General features: G+C 50.4%; 1 protein-coding gene and 1 pseudogene across 8 annotated transcripts in view; one reads left to right on the forward strand and one right to left on the reverse strand.

The window, feature by feature from the left end:
* Window positions 1–2,810: 2,810 nt before the first annotated feature.
* Window positions 2,811–26,156, reverse strand: part of SHROOM2 (shroom family member 2) — a gene marked incomplete at its 5' end in the record, with an annotated part of 128,343 nt that continues 104,997 nt past the window's right edge. For 5 of the 7 annotated variants that reach the window (XM_081042019.1, XM_081042021.1, XM_081042023.1 and 2 more), the window contains 5 exons: window positions 2,811–5,385; window positions 8,514–8,786; window positions 18,258–18,429; window positions 20,124–20,639; window positions 24,931–25,659. In XM_081042019.1, coding sequence (XP_080898145.1) covers window positions 5,119–5,385; window positions 8,514–8,786; window positions 18,258–18,429; window positions 20,124–20,639; window positions 24,931–25,659 — 1,957 coding nt within the window. In that variant the 3' untranslated portion in view covers window positions 2,811–5,118. The remainder of the gene's footprint in view (window positions 5,386–8,513; window positions 8,787–18,257; window positions 18,430–20,123; window positions 20,640–24,930; window positions 25,660–26,156) is intronic. The other 2 variants (XM_081042020.1, XM_081042025.1) reach the window with 1 other exon arrangement.
* Window positions 13,525–14,235, forward strand: LOC308494333 (SUZ RNA-binding domain-containing-like; annotated as a pseudogene). Its single transcript has one exon. The product of its transcript is annotated as an SUZ RNA-binding domain-containing-like (transcript).

Here is a 26,156-nt window from a genome sequence, read left to right on the forward strand (position 1 = left end):
GAAAGAGATTTTGTTTTTCTCATCAACATTATAACAAAACGCCGCTGAGGACGTGCTGTACACAGGCTCACAAGTGCAGGGGTTAGAAACACATGCAAGGACGACCCACACTGGGCAGTGAGTCATGTTATGCTGGGTCCGTCATGCTGTTGATACACCACTTTAAAGCTCCTTTCAAGCTCCTCCAGGTGAAAGGACTAGAGTTACGACGAGACATGAGAAAAGGGTCTTTGGAAGCGGCAAAAAGTGGGGGAAAAATATTTTAACTTTTCGTTCTGAAAAAATTTCAGACTTACAAGAAATTTGCAGAACAGAGATCTGGACACATCCTGCAGCCACACTCGCCAAACGGAAACTTACATAACCCTGTTCAATGAACAGAATCAAGACGTCCATGTTGACACAATGCCACGACCTACAGACCATATTCGAACTTCACCAACTGTCCTTCGTCTGGCCCAGGAGTCACTCATGGTCATGTGGCACATTCTGTAGGTTGCCTTTGTTTCCTCTCATTTTGAACCTCACCTCTGTGTCTTTCATCACCGCAGCACCTTTCAAAAGAACTGGTCAGTTGGGGCGGCCAGAGGTTGCTGGTTCAATTCCCACGTGGGATGGTGGCTGCGCCCCCCGCAACCAAAGATTGAAAATGGTGACTGGACTTAGAGCTGAGCTGCGCCCTCCACAACTAGACTGAAGGACAATGACTTGGAGCTGATGGGCCCTGGAGAAACACACTGTTCCCCAATAAAATTTTAAAAAATTGTTTAAAAGGTTAAAATAATTGCAAAAACCGCAATCACTTAAAAAAAACAAAACTGGTCAGTTTTGTTGTTTTGAAAAAATTCCCCTCACTTTGGGTTTATGCGGTGTTTCTGGCAAGAACGTCTGATGGGAGGTCGTGTCCGTCTTCCAGCATCCACCATCATTCGTGGTACTGTCAACTGTGCAAAGAAGTCCCCCTGACGTGATCCTTGCTAGGGTGGATGATGCTATTTGGCTGCATTTTATAACCAGGTTTAAACCAGGAACAGGTTCACCGTGCAGCTCATAAGCTTAACCTTCAGGGCCTCTCTCGGCCTGGTCCTTCCGAGGTGCTGGTGGAGCCAACTGGTGATGTGATTCCACGACCCTATGTTTTGCTGGAATTTGCCAAAGAAAGGTATTTTCATGGCATTCGGTTAAGTCCACCATCTCTTTTCTCTCCGCCTTCCTTTCCACTTTACTCTCCCGTTTCAAGTGTTACCACAGGCATTTTGGGGATCTGGCGGGGAGGGAGCTGAGTGGAAACACAGCTTGAGTTTCGTGGAATACATTTATGTGGATCGCTGAGACTCAGGACGCAGCATATACAAGAATAAACACCGCGCACTGCTTTCCTTCTTTTAATGGGAAATGCAGAAAACATTCCGAATGCCTGTGCTTGCAAGGTACAGACCTGTGACAGTCAGGCAAACAGGACTGACAGTGGGGTGAGTGTCTGGTGTGTACCCTCCCTAGACTGTGTGTAGCTCCTGTACCCAACTCAGCTCGTCATAAAGAAGTCCGACGGCCCACGCCAGAGCACACACCAAACCGTCAGACGCGCACTCCATCAGTCTGAGCACACAGGTGTCCGGGGCAAAATCCTGCATGTCACCATCAATGGGACACAGAACGTGTCATCACAGCAGCCTACAGCTGCGTCTGAACTGCTCTCCTCTATTAACTGATCATTTCAGAACTCAAAGAAGACAATTTGAAGTAGCCGGAGAGAAGCCAACGCTAAAAATGTGTGGTATTGTGTGCTTTTTAAATCTGTAGCGTGTGAACGTTTTCCTGTTCTAAATATTCACTCTTGAATACTTTTCATTAAAAAGAACCCCTCCCTCTAAATCATCTAACCTTCAGGTCCCACAGGCCTGCTCCATAACAGAAGTATTTCTAATCCCAACCAAAATCTATCGCCATGTCTTGGGTGGTTTTGACATTCTGCTTCCGAGGCAAAAAACGCCTTTTCTCCAGGGCCAGCTAGAGTGATGAAAATGGAAGAGCAAACACTTACAAAGCACTTCTCTGAAGCAGGTATGGCTCTAAGCACGTTAACATGTATTAGCTCACTTGATCTCACAACAGCTCTTCTCCAATTACAAAGGAGGAAACTGAGGCTTGGAGAGGCTAAGCCATGTGCTCACGGCCATACAACAAGGAAGTGACAGAGGTAGCTTTGCTCCAGGAACTTGGCTTCTGGGTCAGGATACTTTTGACGGCCCCAATTCTTCCCATCTGCCTGTATCCACACTCTGCCATGGGCTTTTACAGTCTTGTCCACTAAGGAGGTGGAGTACGTCCCACCCCCTTTGACTTTGGGTTCAGCGGTGGGACTTGCTCAGGCAGTGGCAGCTTAGCAGGTGTGCTGGGACCAGAGACGTGAAAAGCACCTTTGTCACGGCTTGTTCTCGTGTGCACCTGCCATGCACACGCCCAGGCCAGACAGCTGGCCCCAGGAGGAAGATGACAGGCTCATGGAGGACAGCCCGCTCATCTACAGATTCACAAGCTAAAGACATACTTCTCCATGGACACTGCCAAGATGCTACAGTTGTTTGTTACGCAGCATTACCATGGCAGCAGCTAAGCTATACAAGCCGTGCCCCTGACTTTTCCTGATTGCAAAACGATTGGCCTTACCTAGACCGGCATAAATATTTACACATACAATCAATCCCACAACTGTCAAAGGCTTATGACACATGCCTTATGACATGAGGACACTCTGATTCTTTATAAAGAGATGTAGTGTAGGCAAATCAAAGACACGCTCCAGTCACTCAAAGACACTATTTATTTTGTTAAAGTGAAGCAGGATGATCTGTTGAGTGGTAAGTGGTAAGTGTTGAGCATGAAATCTGTACACATTTTCCATGGTGAACCGCAGGATACAAGCTGCAGGCAATGGCCCTGACTGAGAACTCACTATACAGAGCATTCCACGGCTGAGCTATGACAGGGTGAGGAATCAGCCACCACCTAAGAATGTCAAGGGTGAAATATTAGCACCAGATTGTTTTTATATGCAGTAAGATAACTATATACAAAGTTCTGTACAATGACTCACTGGAATCTTTGGGTCCCTGCTAACCAGACATTGAAGAGGCAAACGGGAATGGGTGGGACTGTTGTGATCACAGGTGCTTTGCTCAAAGGGGGATGGCGTCTATATTGCTATGTATACGGAAGTCCTCAAGGGACATCAGAAGGCTGGATACAGACACACAAATTCTATTAGTCACGTTTTACACACATATCATCAAAACGATCACAATACTGTAGCAGAGGGGAAAGAATCACAGATAAAAGCTTTGTCTAAATTGGAAACCAAACACACCAAAATCACTGTGGTTGTCTCCCCGGAGGGGAGAGAGAGAGGCCCGTGGACAGCAGCTTAACCTTTTCCGACGTGACCCGTTTTCACAGCAAGTGACTACACCAGGTGGAAAGGAAGAGGGCACTTCATTGGCAGGTTTTTCAAGTCAGGTATAGTTTAATAGGAATGAAAACATCTGAAAGGGCGTTTCTCTTTTTGGCGTGGGTAGGTTGCCAAAAAGAGTGTCTATTGCCTGCATCACTGAGGCGTGCCCGTTTGGACCCCTTTATCGAGCACGTGGATGACAGGACAGCGGCACAGGAGTCTGGCTCATGAAGCAGGACAACTGTCTTTGCGACATTTGTGTGCATGTGTGTTTGGTAAGGCAGGAGTCACTGCTGACAGAGATGTCTCCCCACCTGTTGGAAAACTTCCTTTATGGGAATAAGGGGAAATGAAGATTAAATTGATCCCTCCGTCAAACAAATCTCCAAATATTACCTTGACATGAACTCATCCAAGGGGTTCTCCCACCATTAATCACGCATTGAATCAGATGAGCATCTGTGAACCTCTTTGGTGAAATCTTTTGCCCACATTTTAATTGAGCTGTTTGTTTTCAGAGTTACATATTCCAGACACAATTCCTTTGTCACATAGTTGATTTGCAAACATTTTCTACCAGTCTGTGACTTGTCAACTGGATATCGACAGCATGACAGCGTTTTGTTTTTTAAGTGAAAGGACCCTCCTGAGAACCTTGTGATGTCAACCAAGAAAAAGGGCTGAGTAAACTCTGTGCAACATTGTACAGTCCACGGAGACTGAAAAACCAGAGTAAACGAAACGTGGCCCTCACAGCATGGTGACAGATTTAAAGAGGCAAAAAGAGAAAAGTAGCCAATTATCATTAATGACCATCTGCACACAAAACAAATGTGGGGCAAAAGCAATTTCAGAAATAAGCTGTTGGTGTCAAGAAACAAACATTTAGCAAGCACATCACTACGGGACACACTTTTAACCAAGTCATTTCACGTCGCAGGAAAACATTTGACCCGTGCTGTCAGGTGAGACGTACTAACGCTATGTGCCTTGTGCGTGGGTTTTAAAGCATGCACCCAAGTTAAGTGACGATTTTAGAGTGAGTGAGCCCAACGCCTAGGTTATTCATTTCACAGTTGGTTTTTAACCACTCGGAAACGATTCCTCTTTCCGAAATGTTAATAAATTATCATCATCATGGTTTTTGCTGGGTCGGAGAACATCATTATATGAGATAGATACAGTGAATGCTCAACACCGTTGGACGGACACGGATAAAACCTGGCAGCCCATGCCTCGGATTGATCACATAACATGACGCGCGCCCGGGTTTCCAGTCTCAAGCCCCTTAAAGACTCACTCGGTTACTTCCCGAGTGGTTGGTTCAGCATCTGAAGGCGGGAGGAAGGGTGGGCCGGCCACAGCGAACGACCACTTGCATACACTACGGACCAGAGCCCACAGTCTATACTGCAGACACTCGCCGTCCACCAGAGCCGAGTGGCACGTGTAAGTCGCTTGTAAAGGAAAATGCCCAACGTGAGCCACTCTGTTCAGCATTCAAAAGGGAAACTCAACAATTAAATAAATCATCCCCAACCAACACGAGAGTTATTGCTTTTGTGACAGCCATTTCGCTACGGGAGGAGTCTCAGCAGAGGACACAAATCGTGGCTCTGGGGGACGGGGTGGGAAGCCCGGCCCCGTGGCCCGCGGGGAGGGCTCTCTCATTTGGCCCTCTCGGGCTGAAGGCTGTCGAGCAAGCACTTGAGCTGCTCTTCACCTAGGTGGATCTTATCCTCCAGCTCCCGCTGCTCGATGATAAGGGCAGACTTCATCTTCACAAAGTGCTCATAATCTGCCAGGCTCTCGTCGCTCAGGTAGCTGGCCAGGATGTCGCACACCACGCGTTCCCGGCGGTCCAGGTTCTCTTTGAGTTCCTTGGCATCCTCATGCTGTTGGACGAGGACCCGCTGCTTCTCGAGCAGCGACTGCTGTGAAGGGACAGACAGAGGGACAAGCCCGTTGAGGACCAGGGTGAACGTGGGGCGCTCCGGCCAACACCGTGGAAACCCCAGCAACTCTGGGGACTGTGCCGATGACAGAGACCCCAACATTAGGGAGCAGAGGTCTGACGGGATCTGCTCAGAAATACCTGGAACATGGCAGGCTCCAGCCGGCCCTCCCATCAGGGCTCCTGGGCCTCTTGGACCTGCGAATGCTCCCACGGCCTTGAATGGCTATTGGAAATAGCCGTCATGTGCACAGGTGTAAGCAAGAGACTGAAAACTGCAGAGCTTTGAAATGCTCAAAAGGTACAAAGGACTCAGGGATCGTACGTGTGTCAAAGGCCTGACGAGACTGTGCCCGAGTGGGTAAAAGGAACAGATTCTGAAGAAATCCCAGGGCAGGACTTCTAAACCCTTGCGGCAAAAGGAAAAGGAGCATGTGAGCGGCCTTTCTGAAAAGGCCGCATGAGGGAGCAGGGGAAGGTAGGACAAAGGTGCACAGTTGCAGGGGAAGCTTCCCTCGCTCCTTACAAGGGTCCTGCTCTGGGGCACACAGATGACCCCATTCCCAAAACGTGGCACTTACAACCATTCTCTGCCTGCAGAACACGCACTTCCATGCCCTACACTCCCCAAGCGTAACGGAATCTAAGAAAGGACCAACCAGATGAATACACGAAATGTCTTCAAATGTTGGCCAGGAGAGGAGCCAGGAACTCCTCTCCTCGCTGTCACTTTCTGATTTTTATTTGGGTGTCACACAGGCACTCTGTTATCCTGCAGCTTTGCCATGTAGCCAAGGATAGTTCCCAACGGGCATGTGTGAACGTCCAGATAGGGTTTCTAGGCGGGAATTCCCACCCGTTCTTGGGAATGTTTTTCACTTTCCCATTCCCGAATCCCAAGATATAAACTGTTTTCTGTTCTCCACGATGAATTGTTTCCACAAAGTGATGGCCGATACTACCAACCACCTGGGTACAAGGAGCCGATTTTCCCGATTTCCTGACCAACTTTTCTCAGGAATCAGGAATGGAAAAGCGAAAAAATTCCCGTCCAGAAACCCTAGCGATAAATAGGAAGAATGACGAAGAGATACATTGTGGGTAGTGCATTTATTACTGGGTTCAAGGAGCTGATATTCCCGATTTCCTGCCCAACTTTTTTCGGGATTCAGGAACGGAGAAAGCAAAAAAATTCCCGAGAACACGTGGGAATCCCCGCCCGGGAACCCTAGCGATAAATAGGAAAAATGTCTAAGAGATACACTGTGAGGAGTACGTTTATTTCCCATTGTGGGTAGTACTAGGTTCAAGGAGCCGATTTTCCGACCAACTTTTCTCGGGATTCAGGAATGGGAAAGTGGAAAAAATTCATGAGGAGGGAATTCCCGCCCAGAAACCATAGTCCAGGGTGTGGCCACTCTTTGCAAAATGCCGACACTCCGAAAGAGCTCGGTAAAGACGAGCTGCTCTTAACAGTGGCTGCAAACAGAAACCACTCTCGATGTGAGGCTTTCGCGAACTGCCCCGGACCACACAACCTTCCGGTGTACCTGCCTATTTCTGTAGGACACCTAGACCTCAAGTGCTTGTGAAACAAAGGTACGGTGTATTTGCCTAGGAAGTGGCGAAGCAAAGCCAATTAGTTCCAACCCAAAGGAACCGATTCCAAAAATTCGGTTCAGGCTAAAATCAACTGGGCTCACTGGTGGCTAGAAGCTGCAGAGTCTGGGGGAGGACGTCATGTGTCTGTTCATGTGTTTCTTTTCCTACCTGCAAAGATGGAGGAAGGCTTCTGAAACCTGAGCCCACATCTTTTAACTCGTTGGCATATCTGTCTCTAAAAACCTGAGCTTCCTAAGCTTTGGCCGCCTGCCATGGAGGTTCTCATGCCACGCTGGCTACTGTAGAGGTGTGGCCATTGCACTGCACTTAGACGTGACAAGGGAATGTGGAAGGTGACAGCTGCATCAGCTATGCACAACCAAGGGCAGCAACCATCCGTCTGCTTCTCACTCTCTAAAGCAGACCCCTAGTGAGGGCCACAGGGCCTGGTACCCAGGAAGACCACGTGCATGGTGCCTAGCGTTGTGACTCCTTCTGTCTCCCCGAAATTCTAAGTCTTTACTGGTTCCATCCACAGGGAGGCAAAGGTGGATGACAGATGAGCTGAGTTGCAAAGACAGTACTATTTTTTCATTTAAATCAACATTTGAGAATTTCCCGTAAGTTCCTTCAGATAAGATTGGCAAAGATGGTAAAAACAGCAAAAAAAATATGAACAAACCCCAAAGACCCCGTTACTTTTTAAACCCGTATCTAGTGTGTTCAATGATAGTTCCTAACGACTTGGCTAAGCACAGGTGAGCGGCTGTCTCAAAGCCCTGCTCTATAAGATCTTTCTTTGTAACCCAAACCACTCTTACCTAGAGTAAAGGGGGGGTGCCCTTTCTGTTCCCCTTTTAGAGACGTTGAGATGTCTTATTATAAAGATGATCACTGTGGAGACCTATTATGTGCAAAGAACCAAGCTAGACGTGTTGCTGATATTTGACCTAAGAAGCAAAGCCAATAAAGTAGATACTATTTTCCTGAATTTGCATTTGGAAACACTGAAATATACACCCACTGAGCATGCCCGGAGTCACCCACCTCGGGAAAGGGAGAACACTTAGACACGTCCTAAGACTCTCTCCAGCCTGCTAACTGCACTCCTGTTAGTTCCCAGCAATAGTAATAAGCAAGTACGGTTATCAGTAAGGCTCAGTCTGCCGGAAGTGGGTGAGCTGCACTCACGCACCTACGTATGGGCATGGGAAGTTACAAAGAGAGACTATTTCCTAGGAAAGGTTTTAGTGTTGATCAGTGGGGATACGTGAAAAGATGTCAAAGAGAATGCCCAGTTCTCCCTGAAGGTGACAGTGACCCTGCAGTGCAGTGACAATGGCTATCACTCACTGCACGGTAGGAAGAGACCTCCACATTCCAGCAGCCTCTTGCATTCCACGGTGGACAGGCCTCTTAGGTGTTGTGCAAGGTTCACCCAACACCCCAAGGAAAGCCTTCCCCCCACCCCGCCCCGATTTCCAGGCCAGATGCGTCTGTACCTACCCGATCACCAGGAGAAGTGCTGTCGTCCAAATTATTGAGGGCGTTCTCTACCCGGGCCAGGCGACCCGACAGCGACAGCAGAAGGTTCACCACTTTGTCCAGGTCCCCGATAAACATCCGGAACTTGTCAAACTCGTTGGGTTTGCAGACGTCTTTGGCAATGGCCTCCACTTCGTCCCCAAGCGCGCTGTTGGCCTGGATGTCCTCCAGCAGGCTCTCCCGGGCTTCCCGGAGCACGTGCAGCTTGCGCCCGATGCTCTCGATGAGCTCCTGCTGCAGGGTACAGGGAGGCATGCAAACGCTCGTCAGAGTCTGCCCCAGCCCGGGAAGCCGAGGCCGCCAGCCGCCGCTGCAGGACGGCCAAGGCCCCACGTAGGGAACTTGGCTGAACTGGGTGTGAGCTACTTCGCATCATCAAGTAAGACAGGATTTATATGACCGGGGACAGACAATGAATGCTTAAATCACTGGCATTTCATTTAGAAATGAAACACATTCAACCTTTTCACGTCCTCTTAGTGTTCTATCGGGTTCTATCAGAGGTGGCCCCTCCGGGCTGCCCATGGTAAACCTCATTTCAACCGGAATCTTGGCAAAAATTCTCAGGGTCTCTGTGATACTGTGTGCTTCACACTTTGGAAGTTCCCAATGTAAAGACTTCCATATACAGGAGCTATAGAGTCTTACGTCCAGTACTTCAGTCCGTGGTTAAAAAGTGTTCCCTGCATAGAACTAGCAATTAAAAATTAAGACAAATAAAGGGAGGTCAGTGAACTTAGAACGGTCTTTTAGAATAACCTACTGATTCCAACTTGGCCAAAATGTAAATAAATGACTTATTTTTTAAAGTGGGAAAATGTACATACCACAAAATTTACCACCTTACCCACTTTTAAAAAGTATATCGTTCTGTGACATGAAGTACATTCGTTGTTGCGCAGCCATCACCACCATCATCTCCAGAACTTTCTCATCTTCCCCGTCTGAAACCCTGTCCCCATTAAATACTCACTCCCCATTCCCCCTCCCGTCAGTCCCTTAAATGATTCGTTTTTAAAGGGCAGAAATAAAAAACAAAATGTGTAAGCCCTCTAATCGGCCCCGGTGCTGAAGTGCAGTGGCACCATGTGGTCTGATCGGAGGGGCAAAGAAGCCGAGTAGCCGCCTCCTCCACCATCATGTTTGGGAACAATTATGGGGAAACTCAAAAGGATTCCTGCAGGCAAGCCATGCCCCGGAAACCCCACTTTCTTATGATCACAGACATCTGTCTGCCATTAAATCCACCCATGGCAGATTCAATGGGGTGTTTGCTCTGACACGGTGAACTGTGAAGAGCCAATGGTTAGGAGAAAAGTCACACGGTGTGCTTTTGAGAACGTTTGCTGCCACCAGCCCTGCACCAGACCCGCTCATGTGACATCAACACATCACTGGGCTAACCTGTCACGGGGCTAGCCCAGTAGGAGGAGGGCGGAATGGAAAGAGAGCTCAGCTACACAAACCAAAATGAAGGTTGAACAATTAACTTGAACAGTCAAGTTCCATTAGGATTTTTAAAGCCCACTCTGTTATGACAAGCAATACTATTTGGTGTAAAGTAGACCCATGGAAATCGTCCATGCTGTCACCCCTTGTCCTGGGGCCATTTCCAAACTCCGACCCCAGAGGGAGTCCGCGGAGCTTAGCAGAGAGAAGGCACACGCCCGGAGGGAGAGCAAAGTGTCACTAAGCTCTCCAGGACCGAGTTCGAAGCTACATGGGGGTACAGTAGGCCCTGCCTGCAGGACAGACACGGACACGAATGAAATCTCCATATGGAAAGCATTAGCTCAGCACCTGGTATAGAGTATCCATATACACAGTTACCAGCAGGACTGGAGTGTGGGGGAGAAGCAGCCACCCAAATGTCACAAACTGTAAAACCACCCCATCCCGGCGACAACGTAACCGGGAAAGTCAAACTGTAAGAAAGACGTACTGACGCAGTAGAGCAGCGCCCGGCTTCCTCTTAGGTCATCAGGGGTGACCTTTGTCTCACGACGATGCTTTTCAAGCGAAGCTCCATCTAGCATTTATGTGTCAATAATAATAATAACAATAGAAAGTCTACAAATCTGAAAGGCACTCGCTCTAACCCGAGTATTGCCTCCTCTTGCTTCCGTCTATCTGCCTTACGTTCATCAGTCTGCCTGGGTACGGGCAGATGAAAACAGTAAGCAGTTTTACAGGACAGCCATGCTCACTGCCGATTCATCGGCATGGTTTTTCCCCTGAGAAAGACCACATGGCATCTGTAAATGGCTTTTGACTTTTCCGGGTCAGGTTTTAGTGGCCCAGGGAAGTTAGGACATTTTCTTCCCTTAGTAATTTAGAACTGTGTGTCTAGATTTCTTGGATGTTCTGTCTCCGAGTGTGAGTGAGTGAGTGAGTGAGTGAGTGTGTGTGTCTCTGTGTGTGTGTGTGTGTGTGTGTGTGTGTGTGTACGCGCGCATGCGCCCATGCTTCTGTATCTGTCTGGAAAGGGTGTTTAGACCAACCTGGAATCCCACAGCTGAGAAGGCAGCCATGTCTGAGATACTCATCACTTGAGGGGAAAAGCACCAAATCCATTACGGGGATGGAGAACTTTCCAGTCCTAATCTGAACGAATACTTCAAGCATTTTAGATGACTGTGGATGATGGGGACACCTAGCCAGTGTTACTAGTCCTTTTTCAGCTTCATTCTTTTCTTTTTTTTTTTTTTTGAGCAGGAATAGCTTTTTTTTTTTATTAGTTTCAGGTGTCCAAAACAACACAGTGATTAAACATTTGTATACCTCACAAAGTGATCACCCCAATAAATCTATTACCCATTGGACACTACATACCGGTAGTTATAATATGACTGACTACATTCACTATGCTGTACTGTATATTCCCGTGTCTATTTTTTTAAATTATAGTTGACAGTCAATATTATTTTATATTCGTTTCAGTGTACAGGATAGTGGTTAGACATTTATATAATTTATGAAGTGATCCCGCCAATAAGTCTAGTACCCATCTGACACTATACATAGTTATTATATTATTGATTGTATTCCCCAAACTGTAGTTTACATCCCCATGCTATTTAGTGACTACAATTTGTACTTTCTAATCCTTTCCTCTTTCTCACTCAGCCTTCAACCCCCTCCCATCTGGTACCATCAGTTTCTTTCTCTACCTATGAGTCTGACACTGTTTTGTTTGTTTGTTTATTTTGTTTCTTAGATTTACATATGAGTGAGATCATATGGTATTTGTCTTTCTCTGTCTGACTTATTTCACTCAGCATAATACCCTCTCAGTCCATTCATGTTATCGCAAGTTTTATTATTCTTCAGCAATTATACTAGTGAAGATTTCATGCCAATGCATGAAAATCTGCCTTCACAACTTACAGTATAAGCTGGGCTAACTTGAAACTGGTCACTCGGGGGGGGGGGGAGCGCAAATCTCTTTATTGATTCCTCTATCTCATGTCCATTTATATTAGAAACACTTTCCTCTTCTTCTTTAAAGGGCCATTTTATGAAGTGCGGACATCGACCTTCAAAGATTTTTGAGATGAGACCTCCTGGCCCAGGCAGCACACAAACCAATGGCCCTCAGGGTGCCAAAGGCTTTGCCCAAGTTACAATGAGTGGCCTGCAAGCCTGTGCACCTGTTTTCTGCAGCACTGGCATTCAGCAAGTACGTGGTGGCAGAGGCTGGCCCGGGTCTCACTGCAGAGGCATGGCTGCCTCTCACCCATCAGCCCCACACACCCACTTTTTGTCCCAGTCTATGGGGGAAATGAGGTCTTTTCCCTCTGCACCTTGCACCTAGCTCTTGGTTCCAAGGAAAACGCGTAACTCTCAGCAATTGCAGACGTCACCCAATCGGCCACGTTTGGTTCTCCAGGAGAAACCCCACAACTCAACCAGGGCACTTTCTGAGCAGAATCTGCCTGAGCTGCCCTGGTATTGCAGCGTGCTTAACCTTGCTAGTATCACGCTTCCCATCGGCCACCCGAAGCCCCTCGCTGCTTTCCTTCCTCTGTCCTATGACCACCCAGTATCACTGGGATTGTACCAGCCCAGGCCCCTCTGGGGATGTTTGGTTAGAGGTCTTGCCATTTTACCACTGAGAGGCCTATCAAGTGTATCAGCACGGCGCTCACCTCGGCTCACCTGTGCACACTTTGCACAACGTGTGACCCGGTAGAAATGCAGGTTAACTGGAAAGAAGGGAGAAACGACAGGGTAGCCATTCCTTGTGTCGCATCAGGAAGAAAAGCAGGATTACCGAGCCACTAACAATAGAGAACTGTGATTTACAGCACGTGTTGCTTAGGGTGAAATCACCCAACATATGCTTATTGAACTCAAAATGTCAGTCAGCTTAAGAATTTAATCTTGGCGGTGGGGGGCGGGGGGTAGGTTGTCAGGAGGCAAACTCAGTGACTCGTCTCAATCCCAAAGCAAATGGACAAAGTGCCCACCGATACCAGTGGGTGCCAGGGCGTGCTGCTTCCCAAATTCATTATATCGTGAGACACAAATGTACACCGTAAAGAACATAGCCCTCTCCATCTAGGGTGTGGACAGAGCTGAAACTGTCCTAACTGTTCATAATTTACAGCTTTATGAGAGTACCTGAAAACATTTTAAATTTATCCTTAAAAAAAGGGAACAAGCACCAGAATAAAACAAATGGGCCCCTGCGCTAGCTACAGGGCCTCTAAAGCTCCCACGACAAAAACTCTTATTTTTCATTTTCTTTTTTTAATTCCTTAAACCAAAGAGCTACCATTTTGTAAATTGAAAGTAATTTTCTATTATGTGTACGTCACACTACTTCTTCTGGAACACAGCTGTCTATATCACATTTGGAATCAACCAGGGGCCATTTCTTAACCACTGACAATACAGCTGACTTTGGACCTAATCCTTTGCAAAGGTCTTGGCAAAAAAAAAAAAGGTAAATAAATCAGGGGCGAGTACGATGGAAGACGAGGAGGTCGCTGAGAGCTGGGAGGAAGAGGCAGACAGCGGGGAAATCCAAATCTCCTCCCAAGGTGCCCAGTGTGATTCAGAACGATAGCCTTCCCACACTGTCCCCTAGATACCGCCCCCCGCCCCGCCCCCCCCCCCCCCACGCATCCTCCAGCCCCAACTCCATCAGCAGACCAGCCCTTCCCGGCAAGTCCCCAGCACAGCAGGAGGCAGAGTACTCCAAGGCCCGGAAGTGGATGGGGCACTCCAGCCCCGAGGGGGAGCAAGAGAAACCCATCCTTGACAGGCCAACCAGGACCCCCCAACCCGAAAACAGCAGGCAGCCCAATGATGTGATCAGACAGCCTTCGGGTCCTGATGGGTCACAAGGCTTCCAACAAGGCAGCTAAACGCGGGCGAGGAAGGATGCCATGGCTGCCCCCGCCGTCACCACCTCCTGGGTCGTCTGCCCCAGGTCACACTGTCATGGCAGACAGCTGCACTTGAGCAGAGGGAACGACCTGAGTTATGTGCACTGTGATCACCTTAGCTCTGCCCACCGTGACCTTGAACCCCATGCACTGTGACCTCCCCCCTTCCCACTGTGATTGGCACATCTACAAGGGCTGTCCCAAGTCAATGGAAAGGGAAAGGGTGGGGTTAGGGACGGGTTGGGGGGGCCACAAGGACTCAAGAGTAGTCAGACAGCGCCACTTGGCCACTTGGGCTAAAGCCCGTTTATGTGATAAGTTTATATCATGCTCACTAATTTGCATTTCAAAACGCAAATGAAAACTACCATCCACCCACCCCCAAATGCACGTCCTCATCACCTAAAGCGGGTTCCATCGGAAAATATCCTTCTTTTTTTTTCCTTTCTATTTATGTTTGTTTATACAAATATCTGATTTGCAAGAAAAAGTGCACGGCAGGAGTTTTAGCAGTTTAATGACTTTCTAACTGAGAAAGGGCAGTTTGGTAGTCTACTCTAAAATGTTTCTGGGAAATTCACTAGGAACATGAACCAACAGGATTTTGGTGAGCTTAGCTTCTGTATTCCTACTGCCGCCCAGAAAAGGGGCAGGGCCCTCTGCCCCCAGCACAGATGCGCACCCCATGCCTGTACCTCCCTACCCCCAGCTAAGTCCCAGGCCATGTTGGCCCTACCTGAGACTGGGCTAGTTCTACAGGCTCCGAGAGCTTGGGGAGGGTGCCAGCCCCACCTCTAGTATTTAGGGAGATGGGGAAAGTGAACAGACTTCCCCTCCGCGTACCCCTCAGGGTGGTTCCCTACCAGCCAGCCTTGCTACTTGCAGAAGGAGCAGGGAGTGAGACCGTGCCCCTGCCCTTAGCAGTAAGGCAGGTGAGACTCGCTCAGTATTTTGCATCAGCACAAGGAAAGCCAGGACAGAATCTGGCTCCAGGACTCAGCCTCCTGCTGGGGTGGTGAGAAGGTGTCTGTGCAGCGCCATCTCTGTGGATGGCATCAGCTTGTAACTGCAGCCGGCACGTTTCCTTTGTGAGATGAGTCCCCGGGGAGGAGGCCATTCGGAACACTTGTGGGAAGACGACTGGTGATGACAGGCTGCTTCCCCGCAGACCCAGGCTACCCTTCATGCTTTTTCCAGAGCGAGGGCCTGGAATGAAGGCAGTCTCGCCTCTGTCCCTGGAGCCTAGAGATTTGCTCTGGCTCCTGGAGGTGGAAGAGGCTAAGAGGGCAGCTGCCCAAGACAGCCCTGTGTGTGTTCCGCCTGGCTCCTCTTGGGCTTTCCGTTGCACCGCGCCTTATCCCTCAGCCAGCCACCCAGCCTCCCCACTCAGTGGGAGAGTTGTGGAGTGGTTGGTGTGACATTTTGTGATTAGGGCAGCTTGTGGTGACCAAGGTGGCAGGCTGGGTTCTGCAGGCTCACTTCCCCTTTGGTGCGCCTGGCTCTCAGCCTTGCCCTGTGGGAATGTGGGCCGGGCACAGCAAGCCATGTCGCACTCCATCGTCCCCTTAGGAGGAAGGGCCAGCTGCTAGTTGAATCAGCAACTAGTCCGCAGCACAGCCTCTTAACGGTGAAGCCCAGAAATGGTCCATGAGCAGAGCTGGAATGGAGCTTCAGTCAGCAAGAACCCAAGTGCGCCCACAGACTGTCCTGAGGGGGAATTACCTCCAGGAGTGGGCAAGGGAGAAGGCTGGCTGCTGTCTTTATAGCTCCCCTGGCCTGACCAGGTTTCCTCATTCGAACTGTATAGCGTCCGTCCCTCGTGTAAGAGTGGTTTCTGGCCCAACGTGAGACTACCCTTTCAGTTGGAGAAGGGCAGAGGTAGGCCGGAAGTGCTGATTGCTCAGCCACTGGGACCACCTGTTCCTGCCTCCGTCCCCGACCGGGAGCCAGAGGGAAGACGGCTGATGGGTGTGTGTGGATTGAAGCTGTAGAAGGAACTGGCGCTCCCACCTCCCTCTGGCCACAGATGGGTTTCTGCCCACTGTGCGCCTGTCACCACCCCCAGCAGTCATACCTTTGGCTCCAGGTCTCGCTCTGGTGGCAGGAAAGAAGTTTTTTTTTTTTAAAAAAGAAAGAAATGAAAACAGAAAACTATTGTGTTGGGGGGAGGTGGCAGGGGAGATAGGAGAACGGCCTGGATTTTGTGTATATGTGTGTGTGATTTTGGGGGTTTGATTTTTGGTGGTTTTTTTTTCATAGTTGTCTGTAACTTTCCTTAAGCACTTTTTTTTTTAAAGGAAGCTGCAGGCTTTGGCTTGGAAAACCCCAGGGGCATGGGGGCGGGGGACAGAAACCTGCGGCTGCCCCTTCTTTATCTGCCTTCTGCCAGCTCCTCCCTGACCCCACGAGCCAGCCTCAGACCGTCCAGCTCACCGCTTCCCTTGAGCCACTACTCTGAGGCCAGCCTATAAATAAAGGAGCTGGGTGTCTGGGCCTGGCGACCAACCCTTCTAGCCCACTCAGACGGGTGCTCCCCACCTGCAGGCAGGAGGCAACACCCGGCCTGCCACCATCATCCCCTTCCAGAGCCCACTGCCCGCCCTGCCATCCCCGGTTCTGCCCCATCTGGGGACGCTCTGCTTGGGGATGGGCCAGTAGGACCGCCCCAGCCTCCCTGGGAAATAGAAACTCCGGAAACTTCTGGGGTCCTGTTTTCTGGCCATGTGATCCCAGGGTGCACATGGCCCCCCCTGGGTGTCTAAACAGAAGGACATGGGAGGGAGGGCCGCAACCCTGCAGTCCTGCTCTGCTGGTTTAGCGGCAGCTGCCCATCCCTCCCCGCACCACTGGGTCTTGAGTAGGCAGAGGAAGCATCTTATAAATTGTATTTTAAATATGTGTTTTAAACGGGTCCTAAATAAATCAATAAATCAGCATGTTTTATGCAAGCCCTTTCCAAGGGGCTAAGTATGTAAAAAAAAATCCACGTTCTTTCTCCTGGTATAAGGCCCCTGGAATAAACAGCATATGAGACAGCCTCTGAAAGTGATGTTCTTTGGGAATTCCTTCATCCCTATATGGTAAGTCGTTCCTACAAAAAACACAGTCACCTAGAAGTCACAGGTTGGGCTTGCTGACATGCCGTGAAGATTTAAAGCTAATATCGCAGCACCGACATTGCCACTGAGCAATAATTCTGTCCCTACCACGACCACACTGCCACCCACTGTTTAATCCCTCCCCAGCCCTCCAAGGCTCCCTTCCTTGTCCACACAGCTCTGGCCACTGGCCCCGGGTGCTCCTCCAACATGCTGCGAAGCTTCCACCCCAGGGTGTTTGCACTTGCTGGCCCACCACCTGGCACACCCACACATCCACGGGGCCGGCCCCTGGCATCACTCCAGGTCTCTGTTCAATCATCACCTCATCAGAAACCTCTCTATAACCACATTCCTTTGTCTCTTTCTATTCCTTCACCCTGTTTTACTTTTCTTAACACCCAACATATTACATAAGCAATTGGCAATTTTTTTCCGTAAAGGGCCACAGAGTAGACATTTGAGACTTTACAGTAGGCCATACGGTCACTGTTGCAGATATTCAACTCTGCTGCTGTAGTACAAATGTCACCAGACACCGTATGTAAATGAATCAATGTGGCTCTGTGTCAATAAAACTTTATTTACAAAAGCAAGTGGTGGGCCAGGTTTGGCCCACGGCCATAGTTTGCTGACCCTGCAGTATACATTTCTTTATGCGCTGGCTCTCCACCTACTGCTGCTGTCAGATCATAACCTCCCTCGGGAAGGAAGGGCTCAATTCTGTTTTGTCTACTGCCATGTCCCCAAGTGTCTGGGGGACTTGTAGGAGTTGAACAAGGGATGCTTCTGGTTCACCACACCCTTTACAATCCACTGCTAGATTTAGGATCATCTGATTATGGATATCTGAACTTGATAGTCAAAGAGGATATGTGACTTGCTGAAGGGCACACAGTGAAGTCCCTGGATCTTAATCAGGGTAGAAAGGACATCTCAGACGAGCTGAAAAGGCGAGAGAGTGCTGTCCACTTAGCCAACTTCACACTGTATCACATTACAAAAAGATGGTGGAGAGATGCTGGTGGAAAGACCCTGTTTCAGATCAGAAGCCTTAACCACAAAGGGTTAATCCGATTGCCCCCAATTGCGTTGCACAAAAGCCGACCACAAATCCCCTGACATGTGCGTGGTGCAGGGTCCACACTGGCCATGGAGCCAAGTGCCACTGCTCCTGCCTGTGCATGTCCCACCGGGCATTCCGGCTTCCCTACCTTCTTCACAGACAGATCGTGGTCCAAGTCGCTTCCCGAATCCTCTTCGGGCTCCTGCTGCTCCTGCAGGTCCTTCATCTTAATTAGCAGCTCTGCCTTGGGGGCCGACGTACTATAGTAGGTGGAATTGGTGGCCAGGGACACAGCCGCCGGCACGCTCGGCTCCTCCTTCCTGGGTGAAAACGTCAGAACTTCAATTAGCTGGGATAGCCCGCACAGCCGTGCCCCTCCGCCCGGTGACCTGGGGTGTGACAAAAGGCGACGCTAATAGCAGGACAGCAGCCAGAGAGATGAGAGAGTAAAAGGAGGGAAAGAGTAGGTGACAAGATTAGGACTGAAAAAATACCTTGCCAAATGAGTACCCATCAAGTCGACGGAATGTGGGTGGTTTTTTTTTTGGTTGTTTGTTTGTTTTTTATTCTACTGCCCAAATATCATTTTTTCCCTGTTCTATTTATTCTATTTCTACTTTTTATTTATTTTTATTTTTTATTTTTATTTTTTTAAAGGTTTTATTGGGGAAGGGGAACAGGACTTTATTGGGGAACAGTGTGTACTTTCAGGACGTTTTTCCAAGTCAAGTTGTTGTCCTTTCAGTCTTAGTTGTGGAGGGCGCAGCTCAGCTCCAGGTCCAGTTGCCATTGCTAGTTGCAGGGGGTGCTGCCCACCATCCCTTGTGGGAATCGAACCGGCAACCTTGTGGTTGAGAGGACGCGCTCCAACCAACTGAGCCATCAGAGAGCTCAGCGTCAGCTCAGCTCAAGGTGCCGTGTTCAATCTTAATTGCAGGAGGCGCAGCCCACCATCCCTTGAGGGACTCGAGGAGTTGAACCGGCAACCTTGTGGCTGAGAGCCCACTGGCCCATGTGGGAATCGAACCAGCAGCTTATGGAGTTAGGAGCGTGGAGCTCCAACTGCCTGAGCCACCGGGCCGGCCCCGTAATGTGGTTTTTAAAAGGGTAAAACTTTCCATAAGGAGGGATGTCTAAAGACACCCGTGTAGGAGGGAAGAGAGTAAACAGACGGTTTGTGCTGGAGTCCGAAGCCCATGAGGACTATGTAAGGTGGGGGCCCCTTACACCCTCCTGCCAGCTGCCTCCTGTCTCACCCTACTTCTCCTCGTCGGTTGCACTGCACTGGCACTCTAGCCTGCCATCCGTAAAGGATGCTTATGGAGACAATGTACGTCAGTAACGGGAAAGACGGAAGCACGTACACCTCTGCAGGCAGACGACTGAACGAGAGACGCTGAAAAGTGAATCAATTCGTTTTACAAAGCCAGTCAAAACAAATTGATTCACTGAGAGATAGATAGCTGTATGACTTCTTTCATAAACAGACAGACAGACTCAGTAGTCTAAGCCGCCCTCCTCTGAGGGCAGGTTTCTCGACCTCGGCACCAGTGACATTTGGGGCGGGATCATTCTTTGTTGGGGGGGGGGCGTCCTGTGCACTGTAGGATGTTTAGCAGCGTCCCTGGCCTCCACCCACGTGATGCCAAGAGCACCTTTCCTGGCTGTGACCACCAAAACCGTCTCCAGATATCGCTGACTGTCTCCTGGGGGAGACAACAGGCCCAGGGAACGGCTGCCTCGTGAGAAAGCACAGGAGCCGCAGTATTTTCACGTCTTTGCCAGGCCTGGAAGTCACCACCCCCAGGAATGGGGCCCCCAGTGTTTCGGCGTCTCCTTCGGCACAGCCACAGAGAGCCAAACAGTGCAGCGCACCCGGGACAGCCTCAGGAGAAGCTGTCCCCACAAACGCAATCACGGAAACACATACGCACGCGTGCCCCTTGCCCTCTGACATGCCGGCAGAAGCCCACAGGCTCAGCCAGCTGCACAGGCCAGGGCAGCGTGTACTCACTTCTCCTCCGTGCTTCTGGGAGAGGGGATCTTGGGGAGCAGCTTTCTCCGCTGCTGAGCTTCTTCCAAGAGGTGCTCATCCTTGGGGAAGATGCCCTCCATCAGGTCCATGGTGGTCCTGATCTTCACGCTGGGGTCCAGGATCTCGGCCAGGGACTTATCCTTGCCCACGATCTCCCGGGCCAGCTCCTCCGACTTCAGGTCTTCGGCTGTCCTCTCTCGAGCCTTCACGTAGCTGAGCGCCGGCGGGGAGGGCCGGCCGTCGCTAGTGGCGGGGGGCTGGGTGCGGGGCTCGGGCTCAGCGCCTGGGCGGCTGTACACGCAGAAGCGCGAGTAGGACTGCTCGGATGTGCTTAGCGTCTTGATCTGGTCTCTTTTCAGGCCGCTGGGCAGTATGGGCGGCTCGGCGGCGTGGGCCAGGCCCTGGCGGCTGTCCTTCTCCGGCTGGCTCTCCGAGTGCACAATCTTGATGGGTACCATCTTTACCGTGGTGTTGTTGTCAATCACCCGCTCGATTCTGGAAAGAGAAGAGCCGTCTGCTGAACACGCACAGCGCGCCAGGCCAGACTCCTACCCGGGATGAGAAATCGCTGGTCTCCTCGCCTCCCCGTACCAATGGGAACCCTGACACAACACCTGCAGCCTCCCCACTGGAAGGGGCCTCTGTGATCACAGGGCCCAGGACGGCAGGAAGAGGAGGTCAGGGAGTCCCCTGCCACCCCTAACTTGGTCTCTGGACTGTCGGTGTCCAGGCACCTTTCTTTCCACTTTCCAGTTGTCACCACACACCTACAGGGCCTGAGAGAATAGTCACATTCATTTGCTTTCGTGTTAATGACCATGCAAATTCTGACGAACGCCCCTCAGTTAAACATTCTTTTGTAAGGAAAGCTGCAATGGACAGGCGCTTTTCACACAACTACCGTGAGTGCCTTCAGTCAGTGTTTCTCAAAGCAGCGTGGGTGCCCGCATGCGCTCAGGGCTGCAGGAGGACTTCTACAAAGAGTGGCTATGTTTTGCGTGAATGTGAGGCCACCCACCCCCGGCCCCACTCTCAAGCTCCCCCACATGCTATGGGCACTGGGTGTCGCTCTCTACCCGCTTGCCACCACCCAACACTTCAAGCCACACTTTGCAAGGCTTTCCATACCAGCGAGATAAGGATCTGGCAACAAACATAGGATGTCCTGCTTCTGTGTCATTTTAAGTGACTCACCAAGGACACACTTTTCCTTTTAAAAAAGTTTCTTGGTGCAAAGAGCTGGACGGGCTCCTGGAGCACCCACAGGGGAGGGAGAGAAAATAAAAATAAACAGCCTGGTCAACACAGTGGGGCTGCATCCGGGACAACCCTTAGCCACACTCACTGGACCACACCTGGGACCCGATGGGGGAAGTTCCCAGGACAAAAATCTGTTCCAAGTATTTTTAAAGGACATATCTGAGACAGAGCGCCATCTACTGGTGCCCAGAAGTAAATTAAAAACAAGCCAAGATCACAACCAAAATTCCAAACTTATTTCTAACTCAGTGGGTTTTAATATCACTTCTCCACGTGACTCTAACAAATCCTATTTATGTAGCAGAAAGGACACTCGATGCTCTAAATTAAATGCCATTTTTCACCCTTTAACTGGTGGTTGGGAACACAGCATGATTCTTTCTCTGGTCAAGGGTGTGGTGTGAAGGCTAAAACAAAATACGGTTTAGATGTGCTAAACTTCAAATTCTGTTTAGCAAATTCTGGCATTTTCTGAAAATTCTGGCATTTTCTCCAAGCAAGAACAAATAACAACCCCTCTCCATTCCTTTCATTCCCCACTTACAAACTCCGACCATCAGTTACTGACTTTTCAGCCAGCCTCTATCTTCCCCCATGCACGGAAAAACTTGATTTCCGGTGAAGGAAGAATTATTAGGGGGGAAAAAAAAACCACAAGGAAAACAAGTCCTCTACAGGTGGACATAACTTTCCAACAAAGCATCTCTTCCTGGTCATTTCAAAGCGCAAATGGTCTCTCCTCTTGAAAACTGTCCAAACTCCCACATTAAATATGATTGATGAACTTTTACTTCATCAAACTTAGGAGAAAACGTCGTACATGACTTCATCAAACTTACATCGTCAAAATGAGGAGAAAGCACCGCGGATGAGACCTTATCGCAATCAGATCTCAGTGATTCCTAATCAAAAGGTGGGACAGGGAGAGGTGGTGCAGGAGGTGTCCCCAGCCCCGGTGACCTCTACCGGACAGGACACGGCTGCTCGCAGAGTGCCGCTTTCTCCAGGTAAGTCACCTGCTCCACAGGGGCCCAGCCCTGCACATCAAACAGCCCACCCAGCTCTGGGCACACTGCCACCCCTGAGAGCCGGTCAGCCTGCATGCCATTCTGGGTCTGATAAACGACACGACCCACTCAGGAGACTCCAACACGATGCTGGAAGTCACAGGAATCACGCTGTGCCAAGGACCCAGAGCAGCTCTCCTGGCTGGCTCCCTGCTGTCACCCGCACACAGCCATGACCAGAAAACGGCCTCAGGGAAACGCCCGAGACCACCACTGGGAGCACTCAAAGCTCTAACGTCCGCTGACGGTGACCCAAGCCGGTCCTGGCCATGGTCTCCATTTGTAGTTCAAAAACCAGACAAATCTCAGAGACTTTTCAAAGACGTAAAAGTAAGCTTCCTAGTTTTAGGGCAGGCGTTGAGGCATTTGGAACGAATGACTAGTCTGTACACTGCACCAGTGCAGGTGGGCACATTGCACTTTTTCTCTGCACGCCTGCTGCCAGCGTGAGGCCTGGCACAGCACCCGGGAGCTGCTCAGCACCTGCCTGATGAATGTGGGGACACGCAGCTGCTCTGCTCCCTGGCCAGCTCCCCAGCAGGCGTGAGTGCTCGTGATCAAGGGGAAGAGGGAGGGGGAAGATGAGGTGGGCAGCTAATGCTCAAGAAATCAAGTCACCAGAAGGCGGGACATAAAGTGTCTTTGAGCTGCGCCAAAGGACAAGCAGCTTCGGAGGCCTGGTCCCGGCATGCTTCACTTGCTGAGCCATTCGTCTGCAGTGGGTCACAGGGCAGGGCCCCGGTCTTGTTTGTCATTGCGATTCCACATGCTCATACCAGGACTGCCCAATAACACGCACCCTTGGGGATGGTGACATTCAATTCATGGCCTTCTGAGAGACTTCCTTAGTAGTTACGTCCGTAGGTGGCATGGCCACCGTCTGTACTAGTGTGTTCCCAAAGAAGCGCAGACGGGACGCCTCCGGACCCTGGCTGAAATTCAGGTTCTCTACGAGGCCTTGTAAAGCGAGGACACGGGTTCAAGGATGACCTTTGTTATCCCGAATGACAGGGTAGATGGAACTCTAAATAACGTGGGCACCCGAAGACCCTCGCAGTACGTTCCATAAGCATTGTCACTGCTTATTGAAATCCCTCTCAAACTCACAGAAAATCAACACTCACTTGGGACGAGGGAAAAATGAAAAACAGTCGCCACCTCAGGTCGTGGGCACAGTATGAGCCCGTGGCCTGTTTCTGCAGGAGCCCACCTCGCAGGGACAGGTCCTGAGAACTGCCTACGCCAGCTTGCCTGTGACAATACCGTAACTCGACCCACCACAGACTACTTTCTGGCTTCCCCTTCCTTTCAGAACTCGCGTCAGCAAGCGAAAGGCTATTTAAGTGATGTCTGCGTTGGGAATGATACCAGGCCCAGGGCTGGTAGCTCGAGACTAAAAGCAGTATGTCCGATACAACTGGGAAGACGGAAACAGCCGGTATTTGTGCCGCCCAGTGCGGAGTCCACTAGCCACACGTGGGTAACGGAGGGACCAATTTTGTTCTATTTAATTTTCATTAACGTGTACTCCTACAGCTGCATGTGACAGGAAGCCACTGTATGGGACAGTACTGGCATTCCTGTGGGTGATTCCTTGCTGGGGGGGGCTGTCCCACACAATATTTAGCACCATCCCTGGCCTCTACACCCTAGAGGCCAGGAACAACCCCCTCTCCAGTTGTGACACCCCAAAATGCCTCCAGACATTGGCAAATGTCCCCTGGGTGTCAAAACTGCCCTCCCCCAGGTTGAGAACCAGTGCTCTAGAGAATGAGACGGAAATTCTCCATTTCTTCCATTTCTCCGCTCTTCAAAGGCACTCAGATAGCAGGTGCACAAACCTAAACAGTCTGTACCCTTGATGGGTCATGTCCCTGCCTGCCAGCATCTATCAACATCTCAACGGGCATGACAGATAACTCCACGCCTGACATTCTGACAGCAGCACCAAGGAATGTAATCGGTTTCTCTTCTGCTTTCATACAGGGTGTATGCCAGCTGAGCTTTTGCACAGGAAGATATCTGGATAAAAGGAGTATGGGAACAGTGCCTATCAGGAAAAACATCCCTTTTGCCCGAAGGCATCATGCTTGGGTGAAAGGGGATTCGAGTTACAAAGAGAAATCACTCAGAAATCACACATCCCTAGTTTGTAGACACCTTCGGGCCTCACAGATAAAAGGGTTTCGGGCTTCCATGAAGGGGAGCGGGGTGGTCTACCACCTCCCGCACATCCCTGTGGGAAAGGGCAGCTCCCCAATAAGTTGGGAACCCCCTGAATGGAGCTGCAGCTCTCCCCTGCGTACCTCTTCCTAGGACCAACTTACAATGCCGTGTCTGCAGAGAAAACAAGGCGCCAGCCATTCACCGCCCAGGGAACAAGCACAGAAAACCTCCCGCAGTCGGAAGGGAGCTGGTGAAAGGGAAGAATGCCTAAGGCCTGCATCCCAGGACAGTACCTTGTGGAACTCTCGTCCTGGATGAGCAGGGGAGGCTTGTCGGTCAGCTTCTGGGGAGCAAACTGAGGAGAAGGAGAGCGAGACGTCTCCATGGCGGCTGTCTGCAGGGGCCGGAACTTGGAAGGGAGCAGGGCGTCCCGCTTAGGACAGGCTGTGTGCTCATCTACCTGCGGCCTGTCGTGCTCCCCGGGGGCCTTTGGGCCGTTTGCAGGCTGGGCTCCGCTGCGCTTGTCCGCCAAGGCACAGGGGCTCCGGGAGAGGGACAGGCGGTCCGCGCACACCTCCAGGGCCGCGGGGCACGGCGAGGGGACAGGCCTGCCAGGCGAGGCCAGGTGATTGACCACAGGTGCGCCGGCAGGTGCGGTGCCCGTGGGGCCCCTGAAAGGCCTGGGCTCGCGCTTGGGCGGTGGCGGCCTCTGCGGGGCTGGTCTCTTGGTGAGCGGAGCGGGTGCAGTGCTCACGGGCCACGGGTCCTGTCCCCGGGCGTGCGGGGCCGAGAGGGTGCTCTGCGCTAGCGGTCCCAGGCCCAGTGGCTGCGGCGGCGGTGGGTCTGCAGGCGCGTGGTCTTCTGAGTACCTGTAATCGCGAGGTAGAGTCCCTGCTCGGCTGCGGCCCTCCCGGGCCTCCTGTGGACCTTCCCACGTGGGAGACTGCTCAGAGACCTGGGCCGGCTTCCGTGAGTCCCGCTGTGCTCCCGGACTGCCTTCTGGGCACTGGGCGTCTGCTTGTCTAGAGGAAAACCAAGTAACAATGAACAAATGATTCCAATTAACATCTTTTGCCCAAACAGGACTAGACCCAGATCTTGCTAATCTCCTTATGGTAAAGTAAGGAATTAAATCCGCATACATGTTCCCACACCTATCCCCATGGCAGTTCTTAATGCAAGGTATTGAGACCAAAGACACACTGGACAGCATCAGGCCACACACTGGCACGTCACATAACAGGACGCAAGGTATTAAAAAGCATGTGCACACACATATGAGATACAGACACACACATACATGTATACACAAGCTGCATTTGGGGGTAAAAACAAAATTACACAAACTTTTTAAAAAACAATGTTTGTGAAAATTCCCGTATACAACCGTATTCAGAAATATTTATTTCATGTTGCAACAATATTTCAGGAAATGACCACATATAAAGGGACACAACTTTCTAAGATGGGCCACAAATACACTTATTAATAAAACCTTTTAAATTAGTAATGTATTATT

Source organism: Rhinolophus hipposideros (assembly GCF_964194185.1).
Source record: "Rhinolophus hipposideros genome assembly, chromosome: X".
Lineage (NCBI taxonomy): Eukaryota > Metazoa > Chordata > Mammalia > Chiroptera > Rhinolophidae > Rhinolophus > Rhinolophus hipposideros.